General features: G+C 39.9%; 1 protein-coding gene across 4 annotated transcripts in view; it reads right to left on the bottom strand.

The window, feature by feature from the left end:
* Positions 1–19,167, bottom strand: part of CBFB (core-binding factor subunit beta) — a 42,050-nt gene continuing 22,883 nt past the window's right edge. Inside the window, exons 5-7 of one of the 4 annotated variants that reach the window (XM_038185432.2) lie at positions 14,349–14,444; positions 8,316–8,363; positions 1–2,267 (exon numbers count right to left, since the gene is read on the bottom strand). In XM_038185432.2, coding sequence (XP_038041360.1) covers positions 8,334–8,363; positions 14,349–14,444 — 126 coding nt within the window. In that variant the 3' untranslated portion in view covers positions 1–2,267; positions 8,316–8,333. Of the gene's footprint in view, positions 2,268–8,315; positions 8,364–14,317; positions 14,445–19,167 lie in introns of all 4 variants that reach the window. The other 3 variants (XM_038185431.2, XM_038185429.2, XM_038185430.2) reach the window with 3 other exon arrangements.

The following is a 19,167-nucleotide window of genomic DNA, read 5'->3' as shown; positions in this document are numbered from 1 at the left end:
TTGTTTTCACTACACAGAAGTTTATTATGAAAGTTAAACATACAACACAAAAAGTAGCAAAAGCAATCCTGTAGCTTAAGGCAACTCTTACAGGAGATGAATTCGAGAAAGATGATGCAACTTCAGTTTAAATAGAAATTATGAAAAATATCAAATTGCATCAATAACTTAAAATGCACTTTAAAAAGTCTGCACTAACCAGCAGAGGGTAAGGGCTTGTGATCTTAATGCCAGCATTAAGATATCGTAAGCAGCAGAATGCTAAATGATGATAGGGAAAAGTTCAGTATTTACACAAAGATAGCGACGTTAATATCTGATAGCATAATTTCCTGTGTACTTATGGTTTAAAACCACTGAACCGTTAGGAAAACCTTTTAAAGTAAGTCTTCAGACTATTCCATCAAAAATACACAGATGGCAGAGAAGATCCAAGGCTAGGGATGCGTGCGGATGCGTGTGTCCCTTAAAATAACTCATTGCAGAAACTTTAGAAAAATTATTTCTTTGGGGGCAGGAGAGAAAGAAGAATACGTGGCCACGGAGTGAAAAAGGTTATTTTTTAGGTGAATCACATTTAAATTGAAGTATCAAAATATTTCTATTTGATGACATTCTCACAGTTTACAGTTACTGACATGATTAAGTGAGTGTTAAATATTCATATCATTAACATACAAAGATTCTCCTTCACACAGAGATCTGCTTACATTTTTGCAAGACCTCTTTTTACATTGATTCTTTTGCCATTAATGAGGAATGTAGTTATATTATAGAATTTCATAAAGATTTAAAGCGTTCTTATCATACAGAGTTTTGACCTTCAAAATCATTTTTTAAAACACTGAGATTAAGTCACTTATTTTAAAAAGGTATCCACATGACATTTTAATTAATCAGGCTGTACAGGAAGCACCACATTTTGACAACGCCAGATGACATCACATTTCCAATCAGTTTTCGTCAAATATTGGATACGATGAAAAATTGGGAACAAATCCATTTGCCACCACCCCAAACAAAACAAAAACAATTCACACAAATTAACTCACCCCAAATCTTACCCTGTTAGAAAATGCAATATTTACTGCAATGTAGTCTTAATTTGCATAAGATTTGATAGAAGTGTCCTATGCACAGTATGAGATTTGCTGCGCACCACCTCATCTCTTCACCATTCAGCACAACTTTACAAAAAGCATAAGATATAAAATATACTTAAAGCAGCTATCTTAAACATGATTTAATACATATCACCTTGGCAGCTGATCACTTTTATTCCCAGTTTAACACGCTGTTGAATCTGATTGTAGAGTTGCAGTATCCCTTTTTTTAAGAACTATTTAAAAAAATCCCTGAATAAAACAGAAGCCAGCCTGCGACTTCCTATGAGTTTCAGTAAGGTACTATATACAGGGGTATAATAACCGCCCAAACTCACTTAATAGAGAATAAAATCTAAGACAGATATTGGGGCAGAATGCATTAATGCATGAAAATATACATTTTAAGATTTTATCATTTAAAAAGTGGAACCAATGGATTGTTAGCAGTTAAAAGAATACTGCAACTGTAACATTTACAGACCCGGAGGTTGAAACCTGATTCCAACAGCACTGATCCACTGGGTTTAAGCTTGGAAATAATGCAAAAATAATGTCAGCAGTTTTTAGGTCTTACAAATTTAGAAAAAAAGAAAACTGAAAGATAGATAAGAATGCATATCTAAAATAAAGCAGGAGCACAATAAAGACGATCAAAATTCCAAAAGCCCATATTAAAAAAATTAAGCTTGGAATGCATTGGCTTCCAGCAGTTTACAAAAAAAAAAAACAACAAAAAAAGTTTTTAATCTGTAATATCTTGACCTATTTTTAAGTGACAATTTTTATTACATTGAGAAAAAAATGTTTTTATAGCTGCATAAGTTTCCATTTCACTAAAATAGTGCCAACAAAAATAAGTTTGCATAGAAAAACAAAATTTCAAATTGCCACTGGCTACATGCTTAAAATGGGAAATGCAGGTATCGTAACATAAACATAGTGCAAACCATGGCAGTTCATGGTGATTTTGACTGCCGCAGGTCAGGAAACAGACCATAGTATACCCAGTTATCACAGTTTCTGGTCTTTTATTAAATCCTTTGCCAAGTAGAAGCAATGTGTGCAGACCCATGGCACGCCTGCTGCTGTTGATTAACGTAGTTTGAGATCATCACCACTTCCTAGGTTCGATCCAGGACTAGGGTCTTGTTGCCTTCTTGCCTGCATTAAAAAACACACCTTTTAGCACCAAGAAGTGATTTCAAAGTAATCAGTTCATTTCTTACTTATTAAGCACGTGACAACAACCATAAACAATTTTAAATCAGAAACTGTAAGTTTGAAGCAGTAACCAATGCATTTGTTGTTAACAAGAGAATCGTTCTTTCCCCCTCAATTCAACAGCCCCCCAGCAGGTAGGGCTCCCTGAGGAGCAGTCCCACACCGCCCCCCTCTGCAGAGGGGCTCCAAACTTTGGCTCTGCTCTGAGCCCAGCCTCAGAAACCCTCCCGCAGCCAGGCTGAGGCTCGTCTCAGCACAGTAAGGCAATGGGGTTTCATGTCTCTTCATCTGAAACACATGTTCTTTGGTGTGAAATTCCCTTCTGTTAACCTTTCCTGTGAGCTTTCTCAGGATTGAGATTTTTGGGGGAAGAGCTACAGTGCCAAGATGGCAGAGTACATTACATCATTCCCAAATAAACCTCCCCTCTGGATATTCATGCAGTCAACATTTACTTTAGCTTTTCCTGGAACAAAGGCTTATAACAACACAGCAGTACAATTTAATCTATACACAAACATTTTAACAGCTCTTAATTAAGATTTTGAGTTTTACTGCAGCATGGTTTTTTTTCTTCCTTTGGTACACCTATAAAGTTAGCGATAACAAAACTTGAGAAAACTTTGGTACTTATGATTGAGCCCCTGTGTAAAAAAAAGTGATATCAGTTCTCCTTTAAGTAAATGACTCTGTTAAACAGTTTGAATTGATGGCAATTTAAAGAGGAAATTAAAGAAGGTCAGTAGTAATATCAGTTCTCATAGAGGACTCATACTTTACCTGAAAAATAGACATACATGTATCACAGATGCCTGCTTCTCCTCCCAGCACCACCAATCCCCAGACACACACTCTGCATCCCAAGTGTGCTGCATTTCCTCTAAGGCAGCAGGCATTTAACTGTCAGCCACTAAGGTCTGCAGCTGAACACAAAAAAGAGGGCCCAAGCTGCCCCCACAGCCAGAGACCTCGTGCGTCACCTCTTCTGCAACCGAACAGTGTGTTCCTCCTCTGGTTTGGGTTCATAACCCGAGTATTTTGATTTTTCTCTTCCGTATGCACACAGGCTGCTTTCAAGTAGCACACACAAATGCAGGTAAATACTTGAAACCCATTTATGTACTTCAATTTTAAAGCAGTACGTCTATTCTGGGAGCGTTCAATAGATATGAGCTGTACTTTAAGACATGTTAGCGTGGACACTTTGGTTTAATTTACAGGGTGCACAGCTGGCACCTTAGCCTCAAAGTACCACTGCAGCCCCAGGAGTGCCAGGTTTTCAGCTGGGGGAGCCATCGCTGCAGAAGCATTATCTGGCATAGCTCTGAGTTTCGCCAGCTGCAGCAACCTGCTGCATTCAGGGCTTCAAAATAGCATTCTTAAAAAAAAGCTGAAAAATAACCACTAAAAACAATAAAGAAACAACCTAACCCAAAAAACAAACAAATGACCCTTCCCTCCTTCAGAAAGCTCTTTGTGCTGTGGTGGAAGGGGCTGGACAGGCTCAGTGCGGGCAGCAGTACCGGGATATGCGCGGCTTAGGCAATTATCGGGTTCACACGATGCCACCAAACAATACGGGCATTTCAGCTAAGCAGTGACTAACAGCGACACGCCGGCTGCTCCGCGATGCTCCCTGGGCTCTTCTGAGTCACATTTACTGACACAGAGGAAGCCCTGCCGCCGCAGGGCGGTTAGCCCAGTTCACAGCACGCTGCTGCTTCCCTCCCATGCTCAACTGCAAGCGAGCCGCGTCTGCCAGCTCCCAAACCCGCCGGCCTGGCCTGCCAGCACCATTTTCTGCAGCTTTCCATGCTCAATTCTTGCTCACTTCTTCCTCCCTTACCTACCATTCCTCTCATCTGGCTAAGTTTACACTGCCAGCACAATTGGCTGGCTTCACCCACACGGAGTCGTGCTTCCTTCCATTATTTAAATGCTGATTTCAAGTCACATTTGCCTTTCCCGTGCAATGATCCCGTTCTGATGGGTACCACGTCCATTAATAAACCCCTCTACTTGTCAGCATGCTTCCAAAGAGGACGCTCCCTCCTGCACCTCTTGGTGGCCACGTTGCCATTGCTGATTTGGAAACACGGTCACTATTTTCAATACCACAAGCAGTACCTGGTAAGTTTATGTGTCCAGTACATAAATAGGATTGCTGTTGGATTTTAGACATCCATGGGTTAGATCTTCTCCCTCTGTTCCACTGACGCAGGCTGTACCCTGACTGAAGGAAGCAGCCTTTTGCCTACGCACAGAAGAACACCGAAAACAACCACCGCCATCCCTGTTGGGGCACAAACCCACAGACTTCTCAGTAATCGGAGGGATCACTGTAGCACAAGCAGGTGCACTCATGTACAGCGCTCGAGATTTTGAATGCTAATGAGCACACTCCTTCCAGCCACTCAAGCAACTTTCGCAAACTGCTTTCTTAGCAGAGATGCAGAATTGTAGGAAACCGCATTTAATTGCGATTTTCGTGTTATTTTCAAAACCCAAATCATTCACCTTATCCAGTGATACCAATAGGCAAAGTTAACAATGAATGCCACGCTTTAGTTTTATTTTTATTTTTGTCAGAAAACCAAACTGGGATGTAATGATTTTTCTGAACACAAGATGGTTGTTCTGCAAGTCCAAACAGATGCTTCCGCACCAACTTAAGAGCTGCACTAAAAGTAACAAAAGGGTAACAGTTCCACTTTGCATACACTTCTCCCACTGACCAGATCGTGCCAAGGTTTCTTCTCATTTTAACTGCCTCCCGTTTCTTCTGAGAAATAAAGGCACACAGTCCTTACATGTTACCATAATCCTAGTTATATTCATTTATTTAGTTATCAATTTTGTAATCAAGCATATTTTACACTTACTAAAGAAGGACAGCAAGTTAATTGCTGCTGTCTCTCTGCCTTGAAAGCAACAGAGCTGCTTCTTCAGCAAAGTAATCATAAACACAGCAATTTTATTGTCAAAATTCAGCAAAGACTCCAAGGTAAGGGCATATGGTTGCATTTATGCTGTGCCTAAAGGGGCCTTTCCTTTCAAACTGTATGAAAGAATTCACATGATTCAAGCGATCGCTGCTACTTGAAGGGTTCAGTAGTGGCTTCTGCAAACAACTACCAGATTTGCCCTTTCAAGCGATATGCAAAAGGCATGACAAATTACCCTCAAATGTACTGAAAGCAGTCATTACAATGTCTTAGAGCAGCACATGTGGATAAAGGTGTAATTTTGCATTTCAGTAAGTGGGGATTTACATGTGCAGCTCCTATGTGTTGGAATGACAGCTCTGTCTCTCTCAGAAGCCCTCAACTACTTGCACTGTACCACTGTGCAGGAATGCACATGAAACATGCTCCTTCTGCCAGACACTGCCCCACCAAGGCACACGGGCACAGTACGAATGACTACAGGAGTGCTTTACATGTTAAAAGCACCATGCATCTATGTAAAAGTTACAAATACTCATGAAGAGGAGGAGGATTCACCACGTACGCAGACAGCAAGCACACTGTAGAGCATCAGGAATTAGGTGATGTTTTTGGCCACGGACAAAGGGCAAAATACAGCTTTCATAAGAAATGCCCCCAAATTCTTAACACCCACCTGCATGGCAGTACCTGGCAGGTCACCTCAGCCTGTCGAAGGAAGCTGACCGTTCTTTTTACGGACATAAAACTAGCAATTTCCAGAAATCTCTCATTTTGGGTCCCCCACACTCTAATCAATCCTCTGAATTGCAGCATTCGCTGTAATTTTTGAAATGCATATCTTATGAAGCCCTGCAGAAGCAGGAGAATTGCTCTCTATGAATAATGAGCTCAGCTCCTCAAAGACTGAGACTTGTTTCAATTAAAAAAGATGCATCTATCTTTGCCACGAGGAAATGGAGTACGCTGCCATGAGTCATGCGTAATGAGTCATGAGAAAACAGTAGTTATTCATCTTATCTCAGCGTATTTCAATTTTCAGTCAAATACTGATTTTAAGTTTGAAGGAAGACTACTCTGAACGTTACTCAGCTGAAAGGGTCACAACTATTGGCAGGATAAACTTGTAAATACCACACGGACCCCACGGCAGTTGGGATTTTCCTGAAAATGAATGTATTTTAACCAGTTTTGCCAGCTTCCTTCCAAATATCCTGAAATTGAATGGTTAAGACAAAGGACATGTCGGGAGTTTCAATACCCAAAAATACTTCGTGCTCAGCTTTCAGCGCATGAAGCCATGCAAATCTTCTGCAATACGGAAGGAATTACGACTGGCCACGAGCCATTTAAAACCTCTAAAGTAGGAGACGGCATGACGACTGACTGCAAGAATTGCAGGAACTTGTTTGGCAAAAGAACACGTTTCAAAGCCTCCTATAGTATGCTATTCTAGATTTATTTACGCCGAATTCATCTGCTGATACCACAGGGGGAAAAACATCCTAATAAACAAGGTAGAAGTTACTAACAAGAGCAGTATGAGTTGATGGTAAACAACGGCAAGAAGCACCCACGATGCTACTTTTGCACCTCAGCTCTCTTCAACCCTACATCTCTGAGCTCTTCCCAAGCCTAAGTATGGGCTAAAAGTCATTTCAGGAGTATGATGTAGCAGGATCTGTATTTTATTAATTTTCTTCTCATTAAATTAGATAGCTTGAAGCCATCAAAACATCAGCTTACAGTTGAGTCTTTTGGACAGGGATCATGCTGGAGCATCTACAATAGGACACTTGGGTAAGACAGATCTAAGAGTAATGACAACTCCGGAGGAAGGCGCACACACCAGCAGTTCCTCCAGCAGCCAAGGCAGTCAGACACCATCCTCCTCCTGCTGTTGGTCATGCTTTCAATACAGCCAGCAGAACTGCTTAAGCTGCCTTTGAGTCTGTAACTACACCCTACTCATGAAAATAATGGAACAATGCAACTGAATACTCCTATTAGTCCTGTTTGCACCAGCTCTCGATTCCTCCATGCTTAATATTGTTCACTCCCCTCTGTCAGCCTGAAACCCTGCAGCAAGCCCTCTGCAAATCCTCAGATGTGACTTGTCAGGCACGTGTGCTGGGTGGCAGTCACTGATGAGAGCCAATTCATACCCACAGGTGTCTCCCTCCCTTGGGCATCCTGACTCTCTGGAGGTTTTGGGGCACAGATCTTCACCTCTCTTTACCAGCAGTTCAGCAGGAACAGATAATGGGACACTTGTGTAGGGGAAGGGAGGAAGGGAAGAAGAAACTGGGAGATAATTTGAAGAAGGGCTGCCACAAAGAGTAGCCTAAATAAAGCCATTCCATGTACAACCCCATTGCAATTCTTTAATTGCATGCTGGCAGCTCCATCCTGCTGAAGCAGACGGTGCAGATGCATTATGTGCCTTGGCATCCATCATCTATAATTTACTAAATAAGTGAAAAATCAGGCTACGTTATGAAAAACTAAACAGTGAACATTTGGATTCTCTTAGAAGGTCTGTTAACCTCCTGAAAAGGATTTAAAAAAAAATTTGAGAACACATTGCAGATACTTTTCTAAAAAGCATACAACCGCAAGACCAAAAGGAAAAAAAAAAAAAAAACAAACCAAAAGAAACAACCAACACCCAAACAAAGAACCAGAAGCAGAGAGAAAAATACTTAGAGAAATACTTAGAGACTCCACAGCCCAGATCCAGCATCAGCAGTTCTTTGTTTGCTGGCCCTAGCCGGTTCCACCTAAACCTGAGATGAAGTAGTCATCTTGATTTATTTTTTTTTTTAAACTATGTCAAGTACCGCTTAAATTACTCCAATAATGGAAAATCCTTTCAAATTTGGTAAGAGATGTGGACATTTGGAGTCCTTACAGAACCATTACTGTTACAACCTCTGTACCCAATGCGCTATTTTATTCTTGTATCAAGTTTCATTGCTTTTTCTGCTCACTGAAAGGCAAAATACAGTTTTCCTGTCAAAGATTAAAATCATTTAGCACCTACCTCAGTCGAGACTTCATTTCAAGCTTCTAGAGATCTACTTCCTAGAACCTAAAAGCACACAGCAGTTGTGTTACATGCTGAGCCTGCTCTCACCAGCAACTACTACAGGGTTACAGAGCACAACTAGACCAAGTACACGCAGTTTAATAACGAATTCCAAATTCACTTGCCTGAAGTCCTTGCAACTGTTTTATCTTTGTTTAAAATCGATGACAATGCTACTGATTTTAGTACTCCATACTGGTAACTGGACTGAAAAAAACATGCGAACAGAGTAAGCCCTTAAGAGCTGCAAGTACAGCCTAGTAAAATTTAAACTTTTGCTTGAAAACTAGAAAAAAAGCTTAAAATGCTTCCTTTTAGAAAGTACTGTTTGAAGGCTGGTATAAAGGTTATAAATTTATAATTAACATTGATTGCCTCCAGACAGTATTCCTCTGTTGCTCAGCCCCTTTCTAACCTTCATTGACTGAAGGAAGATGCTTATATTACACTATTCCCTGATTTGCAAAATTGATCTCCTCCATACTATACCCAGCATTGATTCTGTACAGCACAAATTGTTTTTTTCCAATATATGCATTCCCTAGCACTTTTACAGAAATCTCAGCTGTTTAGAAGTTCTTGAGAAACGATCTAGTCATAACGTTACCAGCCTACTGGTACTGCATGCACATCACAGGACCCTTTCGGGCAACATATATTCACACGCACACATGCTTTAATGCCTTTTTTCTCCTCAGTTGTGCTGCATGCATCTTGAATATCAACAACATTTTCTCTATACACACACACACACACATATATATATACATACACATACATAAGGCTGCACTCCCCACTGTTACCAAGTAACGGTTTGGGTTCCTTTCACAACCAAAAAGCTTTGATAAAGTTTAGACTAAATGATGGAATTTTATGTCATTTTGGAGAGTACACAATTAGTAGTAATTAAGTTCATTCCAGATTATTTTTTTGAGGAAAAACTCAAGTCGGAGTTTGATGAGGAACACATAGGAAAAAAGAAAACTGACTGGAATACTGTCTTTTCTGCTGAAGCAAGTTGTACCCTAACAAGATACCTATAATTAGGGCAGTTGTTTACACTGGTAGTTTCATCTTGCTTCTTTTCCTTTAAGCAGGGAGAATAACTTCGCTTCCTAGAAGCCTGGACAACAATGAGGCCTACTACTAGATTTTGTTTCAATTGTGAACTGTTTGCTTTAAAAAATACGGTGCTTTGAATTGAGAGGGATTTCTAGTGGAAGAAACAACAAAAAGTTTCAAAACATTTTTTTCCCCCAACAAAATGTGAAGGTTTTTTAAATGAGAATTTCATGCAGTTTCCTAAAATGGCTCTGCTTCGCCATTAATGTTATTTATATTTAGCACAAGACCACAAACAGACAAATTGCTAGACTACGCTGTTTCAGGGACGAGCAGATCACTCTGCCTCTACTTGCATTGTTGTTAAAACAAAAAGCATGGCAGTAAGATGGGAAATGAACACAAAATAGACAAATACTACATTTCAAAAATGCCTGCTAAACAAATTACATCCGAAAACCGACAACAGATCCAACCCACCCCCAAATAAACCAAACTGTAGAACACATTTGGCTAAGCAAAAGAGAAAGAGTGGGGCACACTGTGCACTCAAGTAACTTTTTGTTTCTGTTTTAAAGCTATCGTTTGCCCTACCTAAACAGTCATAAGAAGTATCTGAAAGTATAACAACAGACAGGATACCCTCTACTCCTTATTCATTGCTGAAAATTCATGGCTTGATTATTTTTTCTTGATACTTTTCTCTCCAGCTGGCAGGAGGCGCTGAGGGCTACTCCTCCTGGACTGGCTGTTACTTTCAGGGTATCCCAGCTTCACCAAACGGGGGCTGTTTAAATCTCTCAAAGTCATTCTGGACACATTTTGCTTCACATTACTACAGTCAGAATGCTGAATAAAAAGCAGTAAGTTTTTACTGGAAGACTCAAGCATTTTTAGACAGCAACCTCATGGTAATTTCCAGCAAGCATTTCTTATCGTGAGGCTGCACTCTGGTCATTCATACCGAAACCACACCAAACAGAAGGGAACGCAGGTATTGACTCTCTTGTCCAAGAAAAAGGGATAAAGAGATGATGAAAATCATCATCTGCCTTGCTGCCATCCCTGCTATCTCTTCAGTCTCTTCTGTTTGCCCCGCTCTGCCAAACTAAGTACAAATATTTCAAGTTCATGTACCTGCTTAATGGCATCAGTTCCTGAATACAGGGCTAAAAGGATGGCCTTGGACCAAGTTCACCATGGTGTGGTGCTCGCTTATGGAGAGAGAACTTGGCCTTCAGCTGGTGTGAAGTCACTGAACAGCATGCATTTGCCAAGTAGCTCGGTGCTCCCAAGCTTATGAAACTTCAGACAGTTATTTATTTCTTACAGTAGGCTTCACCTGGGGATAAGGTCTTCCTTCATGTGTATTATTAAATCCTTACTGTCTCAGCATGCTGACATTTTTGTAAAAAGTGAAAGTCATTAGAATATATTATTAATTTTGAAGGCAGTAATTAAAAACACTCTCTGACTTCAGAAGCATCTTTGAAACAAAGGAGTTCTGAATGCAGTGAGGCAGGATTTGTGGTATCCGATGTGACCAACCTACATAAGCTGACAAAAACCAAACCCATCTCAGATTCAGAACTGAAACATGTCGCAAGTATAACAGGACACATTGCAACTCATTTTAAACACATTTTGCTTAAAACCTTAAAGCAAAATTCCTGAAGCCATTCACACCCAAGAGTAATACATCCTACTTATATTAGGACGAATGCTATAACCGGACCAAAATATGATCACGTTTGGAAAACAAATCAAGCATAACCTAGCAGCCACTACTAATTCTGAGAGGACACTTAAGGAATGATCAGTATTCTACTTTTCATTATTAAGTGTTACTGCACTTGCAATTTTTTCCTTTCAAAATACAACCATACAAATCTCTCCAGCTGCCCCACACAACTGTTTTAAACTGCTCAGGAACTTTCGCTGGGATTGCTCCTAGGCAAGAATATACCACTTTGCTTTAAAAGTCTACAGACAGACTTCAGATAGGGAATTTTTTCTACACAAAGCTGTATAAATAAAGAATTGAGTCTGATCATTTTCATATGCTGCCAGGCTTTGGACGGATGAATGTTTCCAAAGAGCTGGCGCCTCTGTTTTGGGTAGGAGTGGGTGGAATACTGCAGGATTCTCCTTCCCTCCCCCACTGCAGCAGAATCTGGTCTCTATTAAAGGCATTTCAGCTCTAATTCTACAGTCAAAAATCTGCTTTTATACAGACAGTGTCGCAATTCCTCAAGCAATCCCTAATGCTGATGCAATCCTGGTCCAAGTCTGGCAATTCCAAGTTTCACTGTCCATGCCATGCTTAGCAGGAAAAAAAAAATCTGAAGTTTTATTAACAATGAGATGTGCAGATAACATCAAAAAGTCTATGCTGTGGGGAACTCCATCTGTATGTAGTGTAACAAAAAGGCACTCATAATGCTTAGAACTACCTTTTCTAACTGCCCTCTAAAATCTTCAAGTACCATCTCTGTAGTGCAACCAAAGATACAGTGTGAACTACTGAAATTACACAAACAGTCCACAACACAGTTCGGGCTAACATTTTGTAACTGTCAAACCATAATTCTGAGCTGACCAAGACTGTAAGCACTGGAAAATTCAGAGGCCATAAATACAACAAACACAGCAACACTAATTTTTTTTCATTCTGCTGAAAAGCTGCATTAGAATACAACTGCAAAGAAGTCACCCAGACAATGATTTGGAAACCTGATTACTCCTGAGGAATGCATTATTGCAAGTCTGTTATTCCCCAGCCCCCAGATCCCAATTTTTATGGGAGTTTTGACACCCAGAGTGAAAAACCTCATCTGTAAACATTCTAGGTATGTAGCCAGGAAGTCTTCCCCCAAACATACAAATAAGAAAATGTAAATATAAAAAAAAAAAGTCAGACCTACAAGTAACTGAGGAAAGATTGCTTGGTTAAACATATTAAACATGCACAGTAAAATAAAAATAAAAACACACATAGCAAAATGTATTGCAATTAATTAAAAAAAAATCTCTATTTGGTATCAAATAAATTTGAAGTTAATTTGGCAATTCATTTTTATTCTGCTTAAGCACATTTCAAATCCTTTATTTTTCCTTTTCTTCCTTTTTGTAGGTGATCCATGCCAGGGTTTCCGAGATGGACAACGGCTGTTCTTGTTTTAATAGAAAACGGGTATTGGAAGCTAATTAAGGACATCATTGATTAACAACTGGCTGCTATGTTATTAAAAGCAAGAGTATTTTCATAAGTTATTGAGTCCAGTTCCTGCAGATGGCCAGGGATGTTGATTTTTGTGTACCTCGGTGTCACAAGCTTTGATGTCTGTTGTGAAGCCACAGATGCTTGGTATTCCCTCAATCTCGCTGTCAGTTGAAAGTTTCTGTGCATCTTAGATGCAGATAAGGGGTTTCTACACTTGGAGGAAAGAACAAGTCCCACAGAACTGCAAGAGTTATTCTAGGAAGCCTTTTGATATTCTAAAGCTTCAGCATTCAGCAAGAAGAGTAACAGGAATAGGTAAGAAGGGCACGGTAGAGGAAAATGAATCAAGCAAAACTTGATATATAAATTAAGATCAAAGATTTAAAGCTGGTCTTAAAGTTCCTATTGTGTTATTAAAATTAAGGCAGGCTGCCTCAAATCTGCATGACAAGCTTCAAGATTAACTTCCTTCTGAACTCAACTTACAAGCAGGTTTCAGCAACGGTGTGACTGGAGACAAAATGATCCAGGTAGTCTTGCTCTTATAAGGATCTGGGGGTAGAGAAGCTTTAAAGGCAAGGATTTTAGTTTTGCAACAGCTGACATCTGACCTAGCCACATCTGCATCTGTAAAAGAACACTGGCCACCTCTTCAAAGTGATGGTTATTCTTCTCTGCATCTCTCTTCCCTCTCATTGTCACGCTCAATGCCTTCCACTCTCAGTTGGAAGGAAGGAAAGCCTGCCCAACCACCTCAATTATCAGTGAAGATGCCAGAAAAAAAGCAGTTTAGCAGTATAACAACAACAAAGCTTTCAAAACCCTGAGGAGCAGCAGATTGGTCATGTTTGATTAAGGTCAGACCATACTGATAAGGCAGGGAGTAAGAAGGGAAGTTAGCAAAGGAAATAAATTCAAACTCCTTCTGTCTTATCCTTTCCTCTGCTTGACTGACAGGCTGCCTTAACTTGCCTTGGAAGCTCTCCTTATGTACTACTCATCCTCTTCCAGCTCCTGCCTTACTGACATCTTAGAGCAGCTGGTTTCCATTCCTGTTTCTGGCTCCTCTTTTCTAGATCCCAGTAATTTCTGCTCTCATTGAGGGGGAAAAAAAAAAGAACATTTAAGACTGCAGGGCAAAGCACAAGGTAGTGGGAACTACCCCACTCTCCTGCCACTGAAAGGAAGGAGAGGAGTAAGACTCCCCACCAGCAAGAACAAAGTGAGAAGAAAACTAGAGTTTGACTAGTATCTGATTAAGTTAATTGGTTATGTATTCTGCAACATGGAACAGCCAGCTAGCTACAAAGTTATCTGCCAGCAGCTTCCCAAGCCTTTTCTGCACCCATAGGAAACGCATGGGAGGCAAAAGATGCCTGTAGCTGCCATCAAAGCATCCTTTGACAGTGAGATGGCAGCTCTGCGAACACAAGTGTAGCCTCGCACCTTAAGTACCCACCAAAAAAACCCATAGATCATCTACAGAAAGGAATAAAGTGTTAGAAATTGGAGATTTCTTGTCAACTTTGAACATTTGGAACTCCTTCTTAGGAGAGTTTAAAGCAACACATTTTGCGATTTTTACACGACAAAAATTGAACAAACAAAATCCACAACATTGTACACACAGACAAATCAATGCAAACAATCTAAAGTTTGGGAAAGTACTAACCAGTTACTGACAGCAGCTGTGAAACCCTCACCTCCATTTCCTCCCGATGAGACCTGTCTCTATCCTCGAATTCGCGAGTTCTTCTCCGAGCTTCTTCAAAGGCTTGCTGTGCCAATGCATCCTCCTGCTACCAAAACAGATGACAGAGAGTGACACAAAAAGCAACCCTAACTTTCACCACACTACATTTTGTTTGAATATCGGGAATCATTTGACAGCGGCCAAGACTAGTGTCCCCTGAGGAACCTGCTAGAACACAGATGAGTTCAGGAATTGCTCATATAGGTTAATGAATTACTACCTACCTTCATCACTATGGCAGAGGTAACCAAAGCTGCAACACACCTACTACTTAACTGCATTTCCAAAGGAGAACCGATTTTCAACAGTAGTTTAAAATGCTGCTTAATCGTCTGAAAGCTAGAAATTCTCAGAAGTTATAGGAAAGAGGCAATACATTTTATCCTCCTTGTAAAAGTCATTTTGAAGACAGTATTCACAAGTATATCGAGACAGTTCACTGGCATCATGATATACATAATGGCAATTTAATTATCTTCCTTTGAAAAAAAGAAAAAAGGTATTACCCAAGCTACAGACCAATTTAATCTTTCGTTTTATCAAAAGCTGCTGAAGGTGCGCCAGTACAAACATACTTCATAATCCTTACATAGCGTTTAAATTGTTCAGGTTTAGCTGCAAAATGCAAAGCAGAAGTTACTCTTTCACTAATTTGTACGTATGCACATAAAGCGCAGAGGAATCCTTCAGCAACCCTATTGTTTATTTTTAGCAGTGGCTTATGCATGGGAATATGTTTAATTAATGCTCAAAGGATCAACAGAACAGTAAGTGATAAGCTGTATTGTCTTTCCTCCCTCATAACTTTCCACCTGTAATTAGTGCTAACTCTGCTTATCACTCCCGCATACACACAAATGTTATTTTCAAGTCTACAATTCTTTAAAAAAAAAATAAAAATAAAAAAAAAACAGAAAAAACCCTAACCTTGACTGGGAGAGGACAAAAACATTGTGAGAACTCGAAGTTTTAATACACCAAGGGATTAAGTGCATAAATTTTTTAATTTCAGATAAAACATCTCTAGTCTGAGAGAATGTTAAATTGCTTTTTTTGCCAACGGCACAATCATGCACCCTGAAGCTACTTTGTGAAGTGATGTGAATGAGTGCCCCTCGTGGCCTAACACAGTTAAATACAAACAGCTGTCAGTCAATAACTGCACAGCCAGCTCCCCTGAAAGCTATGCTGAAAGGCAACATTTAAAGCTGCCCAAAGGTAGGTTTGACACTACTATTTTTAAAAGTAGAATTCAGTCCTTTTTAGCTATATCTTAATGCTTATGCAACACGTAACAACCAATGTCAGACAGCAGGAAGTTTGCTCTTAATGACACACAAGGATAGAGATAAAATAGGTAGGTTTGTGTCTCTGATGACTACAGAAAAGTTGCCTTGTTTCTAATTTATAAAGCTACATAAAATGTCATTAGTACTTCTTTTTTGGAGGGAAGAGGTAGATTTAAATAAAAAAGGATTTTTCTGTACAAGATTTCTACATTTTTACCATCATTTGAAGCGTAATAAGAAGCTAAAACAGCCTCAGCCAGGATATTTAAAAAAAATGTTTGTAACCAAAAAAATACTAAGTTAAAATTTCAGAGAATAATCAGCGTGGTAGTGTGTTGACAACTGAAAAACTGGTTTACTAAAGTCTAAGAAAGAAGTTACATTTTGATGCTTTATGGTTAAGTTAAAAAAAAAAAAAGATCTGCTCTGGTCTTGGTGATGTGTTATGAGAGAAGTTAAATGTCTCAGAATCTCATACAACACGAGTTTAACAACCCTTTTTCAAATGTCACCCAAATCTAGTAACTACAGCCTCGCAAATTTTGCGGTATGAAGCCTATAAATATTACTTTTATTCAGTAAAAATGCTCCTGCTATGAATCTACTAATAAAATGAATATGCAAGCATGAACCATATCAATGTGAGAACAGAGTAAAACAGCCCCCAAATCAGAAAAAAAATAAACTCCAGAGACTTACCCATATCCCCACCTACCAATCACCAGAGTCCAGAAGGAAAAGCCTTTCTAAGGACAATAATTTATAACTACAGCAACTACATAGCAAGAATGTGGTATTACGGAAGAGATACAAAAGTACTGAGGTAACAGCCTTTTAGTGAGGCTCCAGACAAAGACCAAATTTAGAGAAGTTTCAGACCCAGGTGGGGAAGATACCCAAGCACCTACATGGAGTTTTATGTTCATTAGCCCAGCGAAGCCTCATAAAGCAGCTGTGAATCTGGGCCTCCAGTAACAAAAGATAAGGTTGGTTAGCAGGAATAGATGAATGGATTAAACAGAAAGAGCACTAGCTTAGAAGTTACAATTGAAGTACTTTATTATGCATGCAGCTTTCCTTCCTGAGGTATTTTTTGACCTGCTGAAGGATAGTATCATTCCAAAACTGTGGCAGCAAGGAAAAAAAGTAGCTGACCCAGTATCAGTTATTAAGTAGCGGTAAGAGACTGGAAAATGCAAGAGCATTAGATTTGTGTAAGGCAAGCTTACCCAAAACTGGCAGGGGTGGGGGGAGCAACGAACACTGGTAGGACCTCACATGACAAAACAACGGGCACTACTGATACTACGCCACGTATCACGAAGCACTTGAACCACTTCTGACACCAGTGTTATTTTGGTATCAACATCAACAGTTAGATCAATTGTCACTAGCAGTATTAAAACAGTTCTAGGAGAGGAAACAAATGGCAGATACAGGAAAAGGGAAACTAAAGAATGTAAAAGATTGTTAGTACTGCAAACCTTGGGGAAACGTGTAGAAAAACAATTGAAGTTTTTACATCTTTTACATTTTCAGTATTTTTTTCCTCTGACTTGAACTTAACATACCCTTAACTAGTTATGCTAAGAACCATGAATTGAAAATTGATTACACACTTGTAGCTAAGTGCAAGTGTATCTCTGCAGATACCCTGTGCAATACCTCCAGCTCAGCACCCTGAACATGAAATACAAGAAAGCACTGGCATCTGAGAGTGTGCATGCTTTTTTTTTTGGTGAGGGAATATAAAAAAATAAATAAATCATATGCTCAGTGCACAAATACCCTCTGAAGACAACAATAAGGAATTCTTAAGTGTACTTGAAACCAAGCATGCATGTCAGGGAACTAAAATAATCCAAGAGCATGCAAAAACATGTCATGAAATTAGATGAGAAGCACTGAACCCACAGGTCACTTGACCACCCTTTCTTGCTGGAAGGCTGCCCACGTTTTTCAGGAGCTATCTAGTTCTGGAGAAGGGTGACGCTACCTCCTCCTGAGCACACGTCCCTGTCGCTCTCAGTTCTGACATGACAGGCACAGACCAAGAAACGTGGGATTTTTCTTGCACAATCCTCAGGGGTCTGCATCTGACCTTGCTGTATAAAACATAAAATCAAAAAGAGTTCTAACCCATAGAGCCTATAGCAGTTACTCTCTTTTTAAAGAAAACTCTGCTGCAGCAGAAATGTAGCTATCTCAAATGCTGACACCCAGCTCGGAAAAGAAGGCTGCTATAACGCTAATAGCAGCACTCAAGAGAAAGCTTCGTTCTGCAGCTTCTCCCCCAGATTAACAAAAGGTGGCATACTGATCTGAGAACAGTGCTACCAGCTACTCTAGACATCCTGAAGAAAGCACACAGGGCTGTGACTATTTGAAAGACACGGTTTTGACACGAAGTACTTGTATTTAAGCCAGGACACAGTCCCAATAACATGATCTCACTAATGCGTTAATTGGTTTCTGAAGTCTGGGAGAGGCAAGGCACCGCAAAGTGTGCAACTACACATCTTCACATAAAATCTGATTTACATACTTTGAACTCGTGAACGGAAACCAATTAATTAATTAATATGGCCTCCAGTTCTGCGCATCTGGAACAGAGGAGCGCTCCTTGCATTTAATTGGAACTACAGGGTCGCTATTTATTAAGTAGTGACCAAGTGTGGCTTCAGAATGACTAAAAGGGAAGCCCTGAGGACAGCTGAGAACAAGATGCACACAGCAGAAACAGAAAATGCATCCTTATTTAAAGCATCTCTAGAGCACAACTGCCAGAAGCAGCCCCCGGAGAGCTACAAACCCCAAAAAGAAACAGCGAAAGCACAGTTGGTCAGAAGCATTTAGACAGACATCGCCCAGGTTCACGTGTTCACGTCAAAATCATTATTCTAAGGATAATTTGACTGGAGTCATGAGTGAGCATATCATACACACACATCTTTGCCTGGATTATTTCCTTCACAGAGAAAAGGCTACAGCTAACAGCTGCAATAAATGTGGTGCAGCTCACCAGGAGAGGACCTATAAAGTCAAGTGAGAACCTGACATCCACATTGTGCTCACTGTAAAAGGTTTTGCTTTGGACTTTACTTCCTAGCCTGACCTGTTAGAGGTCAAAGTGCATGTGATGTGGTTCTGAAGGATGTCCTTCTGTTCAGTTCCCTCCAGAACAAATCCAAATCATGCTCCTAAACTCTTCTACCATGTGAACCAATGTTTGCAAGAGAAAATACAAAGACTACTTCAGGTGTAGATGTTTCTGCAATTATTTACCTTGCAATTTTTATTATGTAAATGTATTCCCATTGATCAGAATGAAAGGGGATGGGTGCACTAAAAGAAAGTAAAGGTAATTCGTACTTAGAAGCACTTTAAGCCATGCTTTTGTGTTATCCTAACACTTCTAAACTCTCAAAATACAAGACGAACTACTGAGTTCACCATAAACTATAGATTCTAAGTCACAAG

Source organism: Anas platyrhynchos, chromosome 12 (assembly GCF_047663525.1).
Source record: "Anas platyrhynchos isolate ZD024472 breed Pekin duck chromosome 12, IASCAAS_PekinDuck_T2T, whole genome shotgun sequence".
In the NCBI taxonomy this organism is placed as follows: domain Eukaryota; kingdom Metazoa; phylum Chordata; class Aves; order Anseriformes; family Anatidae; genus Anas; species Anas platyrhynchos.
Note: the sequence above shows the minus strand (reverse complement) of the source record. Positions and strands in the feature narration are given on the sequence as shown.